Source organism: Egretta garzetta, unplaced genomic scaffold (genome assembly GCF_000687185.1).
Source record: "Egretta garzetta isolate BGI_Z169 unplaced genomic scaffold, ASM68718v1 scaffold188, whole genome shotgun sequence".
In the NCBI taxonomy this organism is placed as follows: Eukaryota; Metazoa; Chordata; class Aves; order Pelecaniformes; family Ardeidae; genus Egretta; species Egretta garzetta.
In genome coordinates, this window is record NW_009260622.1 from 109,660 (window position 1) to 122,157 (window position 12,498).

A 12,498-nucleotide genomic window follows, 5' to 3' on the forward strand; every position below is an offset into this window, starting at 1 on the left:
TTCCTGCTATATCCCCCCATATTTTACACAAGGACCTCTGTAGACAGCAAAGGAAAGGCAGTGACCACCTAATATGCTCTTTCCTTTTCCTAGAACAGTTTACTGGCAAGTTAATAACAATGTCAGAAGGATTGAACTCTAATGGTTTTCCTAGAGTAAACCTGCTTTTGCAAGGAACAGAGGAAATTTAAAACAAGAAACATTAAAGGAGACAAAACTTTACCCTTAACGCCTGCTAGGATCTAGCACTCCCTTTCAAGACCAGAAGGAACAGATAAGTCTCCCTGCTCAGCTAGTCAGCAACTTTCCTCTAGTTTCCATCTAAATTTATTAATGGCCTGTTTACTTGGTCCTGGACCAACACTGCCCTTAGGCTTAAATATCAAAGAAGGGGAAGAGTCATTTACTTCTGGTGCACTCCAAGACATCAATCACAGTAACTCTTGGCCTTCTGGTAAACTAAGCCAGACTTGGTGGGTCTCCGCTGGGCCAGGCTCCCCATTCATTCTCTGCACCTGTTCTGGCTTGAACTCCTCTATGAGAGCTACTCTAATTATACATCCAGGAAATTTTACTAGTGCCTGGGACAACAGCATTTATACCCTCTTAGATCTTCCCATATCCAGCCTGTTTGCACATACTACATTTGTCTTATTCACAGCCACATTTTGTCAGCATCTCAGTCACCCTATCCAGCCCCCTTCGTTTAGCAAGCTTGTGATTATAGCATGAGTATTTTATTCTCCAAGTACGTGATTTTGCAGTTTTTTCTGATGAAAGTCATCTTCCATTTCTCTTACTGTAGCCTTCAAGGACACACAGTTCTGCTGCACATCTTCAGCCTCCCAACTTTACATCATCATCAGGGTTCTTTGTGTACTGTTTTTGCGCCAGAATTGCTTACAAAAGCATTAAACAGGATTAGTACCAAGAAACATCACTAGTAACTTCCTGCTATTACATTTCCATCCACCACATCACTGTTTACTCTAAGTAGCCCATTCAGTAGTCTGTGAATCTATTTTTCTTTTCTAGCTTTATTGATAATTTTCCCAAATGGCACTACATGAAATTCTTTATGGTCAGGATAGATCAAATCTACCACACTTATGTCATCTTTACATAAAATACCCCAACCAGCTACTGGGGCAAGCCTCAAGATCATTGTGCAATTTGATCAGCTCCACTAGAGGTGAGCAAAGGACACTCGTCTCTACAGAAACAGGCAGAATCCACTGCACCACTTCTCATTTGTTCCATGTTTACATAGTTCTTGCTGTAAATATTTCAGTAATACTAAAAAATGTTGAATCTGTGAAGATCAAGACAGATTCTTCTAAAGCAAGCAGAGAAAACCAAACCAAAACTTGGCAGTTGCTACAAGGTCCTGGGATGCCTGGGGGAACCGCGTGCAGCAGCGAGGTTGCCTTGGGGGGAGTCGGGGGCTGCAGCAGCGGACGGGACGTGATGGGTGTCTCAGCCAAAGGGGCAGAGCCGCTGCAACTGAAGAAAACTGCAGCTGCAGAAGCACCCTCCTGAAGGCAACTCAAACTGCCTTTTCAAAGTCAGGCGAGTTTGCAAAAGACTAAAAATCTGTTGCCCCCCGCAGGATATGTGACAGTAACCGAAGGATAACGTCAGCTTCTCCCCATTTTTAGGAAGCATGTTCAGACTGCTCTCTTCAGCGGGACACTGTGCACAGATGGTACCATCTGTACTTCCCCTCTCCCCCCTGTTACACACCTATCTGCAGACTCATCAGCCTCTGCTTATATTTTTTCCACTGTTCTTTTGTAATCCATTCATGCCTTTTATTTAGATTTCAACCTCTCGGGAAGCCAGAAAATCAGATATCTTTGTTGAAATAAGACATGTTTAACAAAAATGGAATGTGTGCAAATACCCTTCTTTTCAAAGTATTTCAGACCAAATGCAATGAAATCAGATGACAGCGCGCACATACACTTCTCGACAGTTACATAAACTCAGCAGTTAAAATTACATGCCATTATATAACAGGTGAAAACACGGGCTACAAACCTGACATAGCAGCCAGCAAAGCGTGCTGACAGGGCCTTAAATGCAGATATTTAGGAAAAGCTGTGATATGGCATAAGAAGCCAGTATTTGACACTCCACTAGAATAAAGCCAGCTTTACCTTCCTAGCATTTTATGTTTTACATGAGCCATCATACTAGTATGAAATAAAGTGGAATAACGTTCTGATTGCTGCCTCTGTCTTAGGACAGAACATCTTCTCATACACTTACATCAAAATAGTACAGACGTTTCACAGGAGTTTAAGGTGTCTGGTTAGTACAGCCCAGGGAAGATAAGGCTGCCCCAAACTCAGCTTCAGTCAGTAAAATTCTGAGAAACTTATAAATTGTTCCAGAGCTTCACGCCACTATAGTTAGGCACTGATTTTTTTGAGAGACAAGGTGCAGTACCAATGGAGTGCTACCAAGCGGCTGTGCTAAAGCCAGTCAGCAATTCTCAAGAGGACAGATTGCATATAGTAAATACAGCCCAATTAGTTTAAGTGTCTGGAAGTTATTACTGAATTAACTACATTCTAATAATTTCTCATCAGTAGTATTTTCACTAGGTTTGGAGGAATTCAAGTCCTATTTTTATGCCCCGTGCAAGACTTGAATTACATGACTGAAAAATAATTGATTCAGAAGCAAAGAAACAAATTCTATTTATTTTTCACTTCATTAACTCCAAAATCAGCCCTCTGTTCTTAAGCAACATTTCTCCAAAGCAAAGGTTAAAAACATCTCCCCCCTTTCTGTGAATTCAAAAACAATTCTGTTCTGTAAGTTAATGAAGGTCCCCTCTTTGATCCCCTCTATCCAAAAGATCTCTTCTGCTAATCAGAACCAAAGACACTGCCATCATCAAGTCCAAAATTAGGTCCCCTGCTTGGTTTAAAGGAGCTACCAGGAGTAAAATGTATACAACTCTATTAAAGAGAAATTTAACCACAGCACATGATAAAGACAGCTTCAGTTTAGAATGTTTCAGGAAATAAAGAATTAAAATTTATAACCCCAGAATTCTGTAACACATTACCTATAAATTTACCTTAATATATTACCTAAAGAACAATGAATGTGTACTACTTGCATTTCAAAATATAATGTTCATGTAAGGACTGGCAATTTAGGATCATTATTTATTATTACTAAGCTATCAGCATGAAAATATGTAGAACACAAATGTGCATTTGTGATTAAATATACCATAGCCATCTGCAAAACTAATGGAATCATAAATCACTATAAATAAAGTTATCAGAAAAGGGAAATTTTTCAAAGCTATGTAAGCAAGAGCAAAGCATAGCTTAGGGTTAGCACAGCAATCTCTCATAACGGGATACTTTAAGTCAAGTCCTGGACTAGATCCGTATTCTATCTGGTATGCTGCTGGGAAGAATTGGGCTGGAAAAGCAAGTAAGATGCAGGCATGCTGGTAGCATAATATAAGATGGTTCATACAACACTTGCCTATACTATATTCTGCTCAAGGTAGAGCAAAGGGTCACTGTAAGCAGAAGTTTAAGAAAACACTCAACGTTGAGATCAAGATGACATTTAAAAAAGCATGGTGTGTGCCAGCAAAGGAAGCGGGCTTTTAATTTTGAAAGTTCATCTGAAAGATGAAAAGAATCCACATCTTTATAGCATGAAGATAATTTGTAGCTAGAAACCATGCTAATTTTCATTACCACTTCATTGATTTCTGTGCATTTAATATGCTTGCCTGCAGCTAGTATAGATGACAGACAGCTTTACTTGGAAATTGTCCCGAGTTTTAAAAATCTCAATTTCTCTCTAGAGAGCTTTTTCATTTACATATTAGTCATTTCAGAGCTTACTGGATACGTGCTAGCCTTCTCCTTAAACAGAAGTGCTCTGCCTGCCCCACTTGTAGCTACCACATTGCCTGTGACATTCCCCATAGATTAACTGCAAGTGAGGCACATTCTGCAGTCATATGCATGCTCAATTTGACACAATAGAAATCCCAAAGACAACAGATCAATGAGCGTGCGAATGCAGGCATGCACAAGAAGACTTACAGGATTAGAGCCTCTTAATGTTACAGCGAAAAGTACTTTTGGGATCAATTTTTATTTTCTTGAAGCAAGATCTCCAAGGATGAGGTGTTGAAATATTTTATATTTTATTAAGTAAAAAAATGAAGTATTGATTTTTATATTTTGATTTTTTTTTTCAAGTAAAAAGCAGTAGTTTTATCTCCCCAAGTTTTTTTATTCAAGGCTAGAAAAGTTTGGTAAGAGACTAACAGCAAAGCGCATAACCTATCAGCAAGTAGTTTTTCTTATCATGCCAATATTAAAATTTATTAGCAATTGTAATAAATCTGCATGTTTACAGAAATAATTTTCTTAACTAAAAAGTCAGACTTTATTCATACAGTATGCCACTGCTACATGTTTTGATAGAATTCTTCATTAAAAACATGGATTAGGAAGCCATTGAGAAAATACATTGCTTTCAAGCATGTGTCATCAGCAAGTTAGTAATCGCCAATATTAAAATTTATTAGCGATTGTAATAAATCTGCATGTTTACAGAAATAATTTTCTTAACTAAAAAGTCAGACTTTATTCATACAGTATGCCACTGCTACATGTTTTGATAGAATTCTTCATTAAAAACATGGATTAGGAAGCCATTGAGAAAATACATTGCTTTCAAGCATGTGTCATCAGCAAGTTAGTAATATACAGACATTCTATTTATGGGAAACACCCAACTCTTCATGCTTTCAAAGTAAGCCACTTCTTTGCTTTTCCATTACCAAACTCAGACAAGTCAAGAGCTACTGACTCATTAGAGAAAATCACTAACTTTTCCTATGGAACAGCAATGATTTAGTCACTTGACATTCCTAACACCAAAGCATATGGCATCTTAAAGGAACACAAAACAAGCATGGTTTGAAAGCACATGTTTTCATTATTGGTTATATTAGGTAGTTTGGCAACAGCCTACATCAGTCTGGTATGGCTGCAGTCTACCCAGTTTTATTCTTACCTCTATGTGCCCGTCCAAGCACTCATTTGACCCTGTGGTGAGCTGGCTCGGGAAGTTAAGCTGGCAAAAAACTAACTGTACAAAAATAATCCCACAGGGAGGGCAGGGCTGATTTGGATAGGCTGGCTAAGACTGTTATTGAACTATATAAATAATTTATGTATTTCCCCTCCCCCCTCGAGATGTAACCCCAAATCTATTACTACTAGACCAGGAGTAAAGGAAGTAAAGATGTATGAAATGGCTGCTGCTTCTCCATGAAATGAAAACATCTTGCTTTTACAAACATTCAACAAAATACTTTTGGATTGCAAAGCGTTCCAAGAAATAAGTGATTAGAAGAAGCTAAAAATTGCTTGAATGACTTACCAGAAACATTAATTGATGTTCCTGCATCGATAATTCCACTGTTAGGCCTTACACAGTATCTACGTGGTGCTGTGGTCTTAACTTTGAAGCACACATTTCTGTCTGTAGGATTGCCGAGTTTCAGGTTTGTAGTGACAACATCTGTGAAAGGACCTGAGGAGGAGAGCAAAAGCAGACTTGTAATCACACAGAAAGTACTTTCAAGCAAAGGCTAAGCAGGCTCTAAATCTCTGTTCACAAATCTTATAAAGTAATTAGATGTTCAATTCCCATCTATGGCACGAACAGATAATCGTGCACACAAAGCAGAGGATGCAGTGAGGCCTCTGAGCACTCTGACATGCAGCATACTGCAACACTCACAACGCAACAGCTGAAGTTGATCATTAATAGCAAAACAAAAAGGGGGAAATGATTTATACACGGTGCCAACACAATAACATGGCATTCAAATGATGCCAAATTCCCTGCTGTCTCTCGGTTACTCCATTCTAACTACTGAAACCCAGTAAACGCAGGCTTACAGAGAGATACCATACATACATATGATCTAGATGACAAATGGGGGAGTACAGTACCGTACATTAACTAGAAAAGGCATGGTACCAAAGCAGCTACTACAGATTCATCTGGATATGCAAGCTGTACCTCCACAGAAACAGAATTCCACCGGGTATTCAGAAATGCTGTACCATAACCAGCAAGATAAGCATTCAGTGTGCATCCTCTTTTCCTACCTAGTCTTTTTTTATTTTTCTCTAGTAATTGTCTTGGCTACTAGAAATGATGAACCAGAAGAAATCTTCATAAAATAGCCTACCTCGCCCAAGACAGGAAATAACGATGTGGAAACAGGAAAATTCTTGGACCCTGAGAACACTGGCAAAGATTTCCTTATTAGCAAAGCCAGAATCAAATCATTGTCAAGTTCTGCAGCACCAAGTACAGGCAAACCAGTTTCTCACAGGCTCACTACCCAGTTGAAACTGCCGAAACCCCTCAGGTTAGAGGAAAGGCTAGGTATTTTCTACAAGACACTGATAAATCAGACAGGTAGCATGCAACTGCAGTGCTTGCTCAGATGGTAAAGTAGTAAAATTAAAAGAAATATAACCACACTGATGTACTGTCTTCTGCATAAAAGTAATTAAGTTGACATCTAAATAAAATATCTTTATCTATCCTCAGGAGTAAAAGCAAATTGGTCAAAAAAAAGCATCGAACCTTTCCTTGCAGAAGTGACAGCCCTACAATTTAAAAAGGGTGAATGATGATGATGATATAATAAAAATACTAGCAGGCAACATTCCACCATCCTCCTCCTGCAGCATGGTTGGCTTAAAATAATTTAAATTTGCTTCCTTTTCTACAAATTTATTACATAAATTTGTCTCCTAAGATGACATTTAATACATCGGTAGAAGTATTACAGTCTTGCAACATTTATCCTTGATGCAATTTGTTTTAAGTAATTAGAAAGGGAAATAAACCCAAAACAACCACACAAAAAACCCCAACCAGACAACAATGTAGCACCATTTCTGCCTGCACTCTGAACAAGCCAGTTTTGCATTTACAATGCAACCTGGCAGCAAAAAAAATGAAGCAATAAAATCTTCAGATCCCATGATAAAGATTTCACTAAACCTGTGCCTGGTAAAACACCAAGATGTGAAAGAGAATGAAACACAGCTGTCAAGTTTTCTCTGTGTTCTGCATGCAGAGGGAGACACGAAGTCTAATGGAAAATAACTGGGCAGAAGAAGCAATGAGTTGTTAAAGAAATTAAGCCAAACTATCAGAAAAATCCAGCAAACATTTAGGTGTGTAAAGACAGTAGCAGATCTTCAAGATAGCTCTAACTGGGAGAAGTCTAACATGTCAGAAGAAATTACTTGATGCCTAAGCATTAAGGATGTGCCTTTAACTAAAAAATTACAGCTCGAGCTATTCCAGCACAGAGGGAGGGTCGTCTGTACAAAGCCCTACATATGCAGCTGCATCCTCAATAGTGCTTTACTAGTCTGCATGCTGGGATAGATTTCCTGTGGGAAATACCATGTTTTTACTTGGCTGATCCACAAATGCATGCAGGATTTGTGCACCCCAGCACAGAGCTGCTGTTGGTAATGGTAATATGACAATAATTCTGTGTGTAAAATAATTTCCAAATGGAGTTAGTTATTGCTAACATAGATCATACAAAAATATTTGGCAGCAAAACCTTTCAGCAGACTGAATTCATTTCTTCTTGTCTGCTTGACATTACCTCTTCTTTTCTGTCCGCTAGACTTTAACCAGTTTCTTTAGATCCATTTTCCCCAAATTACAGGTTTTACAGATCAGCCAGCACAACTGTACTAGAAGGCTGAATGTCTGCTTTCTGCAAACTTGTGCACAGGCATACTCCTTATGGCACTGCTGTTCCAATACTGCAGCAAAGCAAAACAGAGCAGACAAATGCAGGATTGAAGTACCATTACAGGTGTTTTGAAGCATGTGAAAAAATGGACAACAGAGTATTACTCAGGGGTAATTAGGGCATGGCAGTGAAATATTATCGGCTTTGTTGGCCTGCGTTTTCAGAGAAAGGCCCATGGACTGCCAACTCTGGCTGAAATGAAACCTCGATAGCCTGTTGTTGGATTACTATAGCCTAGGTTAGACATTTTTAAGGCAGATTGGGGTATGTGGGGGAACTGATCTCAGGATAAACACAAGCTAATTCTGTATTGGAGATACACCTTTGCATTCTAACATCTGGATTTTTGCACTGCAGGTAGGGTTGGCTTGGGCATTAACAGTCGTACGAGACACGCACCTACCCTGGAGCTTCATTTTTCAATGCAAGGCATTAGGACTTCTGGAATCATACCCACGAATACAGCAAGATAAAATGCTCCACGCTTCTTTCCACTTTGTCCTTGCTGCAAGTGGATGAACTACTTATACAAGTATACACAACACTTGGATAATGCCTATAGCCCCTAAGGTGGGCTGTGAGCACAACTACTATCAGTCAGGTTGGTGCATCTGGATGGTACTTGGGTTAAAAGCAACAAGTTGACTCTGCAGCGACTGACTCTTACTGCATGCCTAAACAGAAGTTGCACTCTTAAATACAACCTTCATTTCATAATGTTCAAAGCAAAAGAATGTTTCTGATTGCTCTTAATATTTCTAGATAAGTGAAACCTACATTAAGGCAGGGTGCTTTCCAAATGACAATTTGCACTTCTTGAAAAAGGAACTATTTTTCTCCTGTGTTTTTAAAGATCATGAGAAAAATGCCATTGGTGTCATCCCAAGGACAAAGTTATGGGAAACTCAGGGTCTGTACATGCATCATCTGACATGGGGTTGTCATGGGAGCAAGCTGTCCAGAAGGAAGAATGCAGTAAATTAAATTTGGCGGTGAAAGTTTGGAATATTCCACAAGGGCTGGACGACTTTTTCCTACCAGTTAGAATAAAGTCAACTTGTGTTAATGCAAACTAGGCATCTAGTGATATACAAACTAGCAGTACTACTCAAAGAAAAGAAAACATCACCTCATATACCCATGCAACAAGAAACACTAAGAGGCATCACGGTTTTTCCTAGGGTCACTTTTCAGCAGGGTTAGTTTCAAACTACAGCCGTGGCTTTCCACCCAGGAGCTACACATACAACCCTTCATATTTGAAGATCACAGCATTATCTCAGAATTTGCCACGCTCCATTTCCTATTCAAACACCAGTGCTGTATCAATCTTTCCTAGGAGCGCTATTCTGCAGTGTACTGCATTATAATACCCCAGATCATTTTAGTAATAATACAAAAGCCTGAGAATTAGGTCAAAAGAACATGATGTCAACTCTATTTAAATTTTAAATAACTCTCATTGCAAGAAAAATTGCCCATAATTGTACCAGCAAATCCAGGCTGATACCTTTTTGATCAGCACAGTACTTGCTCTAAGTTTCTTGCCACTCACTACTCACAGTAACCATGTTACACAGCTACCTCATCTGTACCAAATCTTAATGCGATTACTCTCTCCTTAACCGAAATTCTGTGCTCGAGCAGGGCAAATGAACAATCCTTATATACATCTACCTTCAATGGAACAAGATCACTGCTGTAGCACTGTTTAGCACGTGAAAGAAGTTAGTGCATGTATCAGCAGAGGTAAAGCTGTGATGGTGCAGGCTTGGGCAGGAACAGAAAACAGAAGAGGCACAGTCCTCCGCAGATTTGTATGTGCAAATACTACTACATCTTTGTAACTAGCTACACACATTCGTTGGGCTGCAGTCCCAGGGTTGCTTTATTCCTACATCAGTCTGTCTCACTGCTGAAAGGGGAGGTGGTCTGACCTCTCATCTCTACCAACTGCTTATGCTAGCTGCACAGTGTTCATCTGGCTGCGCTGAGAGCTGAGCCAGGGAGCTGCTCGGGCTGAAAATTAATCCACTTACAAGACAGGGAGTGGGGAGGGGTCAGTGGGGAAGAGAAAAAGGAGAATCAGTTTTCAGCCAGATCAAGCAGCACTCAGACACTGGCACCAGGGAAACTGCATCTTTCTGCTCAGCATTCTGCCAAATTAAGGCAACAAGGTCTCATATTTAGTAGGTTAAAGCTAGCACGTCTAGGCATACGCTCTGCAGTCACACTTCTCCTTGCAGAGTTGGCATAGCTGTTGAAAGTAATTAAGGCACATGCCTAATTTTTTTGTGCTTAAATCTAATGCAAATTCTCATCTGCTTAAAGCCAGGATCCCCTAAAAATCCATAAATTACTGAACTGGTGCTTTTCAGAGCAAAAGCACTGCAATAGCACTTGATACAATCATGGTCAAGTCATGTTAAACTGGCAATCGTTGATTAACAAGAACAAATTCTTATCAAGCTGCCCAGTGTTATTCCCAGAATATTTTAAATGCACTTTCATAATCTTTCCTTAGACAACAATTTTTGGCACGCCAACTCAGCACCACAGACACGTATCCAAAAGCAAGGCAATTGGAAACAGGCAGAAATACAGGCAGAGCTTCTAGCGAGACAACCCCTCTTGTACTTCCTTTGCAGAAAGCAGCGGCGTGCAACAATAGGAGGGGAAGGATGTATTTCAGCGTGGTTTAATCCCATCGATGTGTCAGATGAAAGTCATTAATCACCTGACATATTAATCAGCCACAGAAAGGTAACAAAGTAATCTTACATAAGGGAGATAGTGGAAAGCAGTAAAAGGGAAACTTAAATTGTTTTGTGGCTCTTCTCAAGAGCCCAAACCCTACGCGTTGATGTGTCCTGACTAGAAGATGTCCACATGGAGCAGTAATTCATCCAGGGACAGAGCCATATTGACCCTGCACGTACAAGTGGAGAGGGTGGGAGTTGAACATGATACTTCAGGCTCCCTTCCCCATCACACACACCTCCCCACCAGCTTGGTCAGCCCCTCAAACCGGGGATGCACCTCACCCTGCTCTACCATGTACAAACCTAGTGCAGAGTCCTAGTGCAGAGAGTGTATTAGCACCACCAACAAAACAACCACCACCCAAGAACACAGTCATCTCACCAACAGACTATTTCAGCCTTTCTACTTATAACTTTTCTTATCATATATCCAAGTTGTTTCTCAGTTCCTTTACTATGCCTCTGACAGTACCAAGTGATTTCATTTTACTTCCACAATTTCTCCCATTTTATTTTTGGGGGTGTCTATCAGCGATAGAGAGATAAGTCAAAATAAGAACACTAGAGTGAGGAAGAGGGCTCAATAACAGGTGTAGAACTTGACTTACCGTACACTTTTTAAAGTTTATATATAAAGTTGATGACCTTTGAAGATAAACACTAAAATGAAAAAAGCTGAAGCGTCAAGCAAGACATCTTGAGCTATCAGCCAGGTGCCTGTGAATCAAGAATACGCAAGATCCAATCAAACTCTTCCATCATCTTACTTGTCTTTAGACAAATCACTTAAGGGCTTGATCTTCTGCTATTAAGAGTCTTAAGAGTTGATAGCAACTCCAGAACAGAAGCAGGTTTTGACCCTTATAGTTTGCCTCTCTGTGAAGTCAGGAGAATACTTACCTAATTACAGAGAATCTTGTGAAGATTAGTGTTTTTAAAAGTACTGTATGCCAAGTTTTAATCATCATCATCTGGCTCTGGAGACATTCATAATTAAGTGAGCATCCGCAACTTTTGAAATCAAAGAAGTCAAAGAATGACAAACAAGAAATGCCTGTGTTGCATAAACAGCTGATTTTACAAGTAACTCACTGAGAGGACCCAACAAACCCAAATTTGGTAATTATTTTTAAGAAAAACTTAGGCCTCTCTTAATCCTCATGTAAACCACTCATAAATCTTTCAATCTCAGCTCAAATTTTAAATAGAAGTAGCTAGAATACCCCACCCCCATGGAATCAATTTCTTTACTCTTACCTATCCTCAGCTGAAAGAGCCCTTGAAGCAAAGTGACATGAGGAAGTGGTCATTTCCACTTCTGCTGTGTCAAGCAGCAGAAGCCTTGATGAAAAACCTATTACAAAAATAGCAGTGCCATCCAAACCACTCCCCATGCAATAGCTGATGCAGTGGAGTAATTTTTTTTTTAAAAAACCAAAATCAATAAAATTATCTAAGAGGGAAAAAAAGGTGTAGAAAACCAACAAAATCACATGATCCAGATGCCAAAGTTGGAGCAAGGTTGGCAGTAAATTATTTCATTTCGATGGATTAATCAGTGTCCTTCTCTGGCCTATTTTGGCACAAACTATTTTCTCCAGAGCATGCCTCACTCTTAATGGGAAAAAAAATGAGGAAAAAACAAAGATGAGACTGAAGACTATTTTCAGGCTACCTATTAGTAATTTTTGCCACCTTTTATACCTCAGAGGATCATTAACAGTTTGACTTCACAGTTGTAAGAACTGTGAGGCCACATATAAGCGTGCCAAGAGAAATGGAAGAACATGCCCTTCAAATAATTTTGGTACCAGTGTAATTTGTTTTTTCCAACTGATCTCTGCAGGGTTTTATTACACCCAAACATTACTTACA

The 12,498-nt window shown here is 39.5% G+C and overlaps 1 protein-coding gene across 1 annotated transcript in view; it reads right to left on the reverse strand.

Moving 5' to 3' along the window:
• The window catches only part of VAPB (VAMP associated protein B and C), a gene marked incomplete at its 5' end in the record, with an annotated part of 31,218 nt that extends 19,298 nt beyond the window's left edge, over positions 1–11,920 (reverse strand). Inside the window, 2 exons of the mRNA XM_035900851.1 lie at positions 5,440–5,592; positions 11,881–11,920. Of these exons, the coding sequence (XP_035756744.1) occupies positions 5,440–5,592; positions 11,881–11,920 (193 nt within the window). The remainder of the gene's footprint in view (positions 1–5,439; positions 5,593–11,880) is intronic.
• Positions 11,921–12,498: the final 578 nt, after the last annotated feature.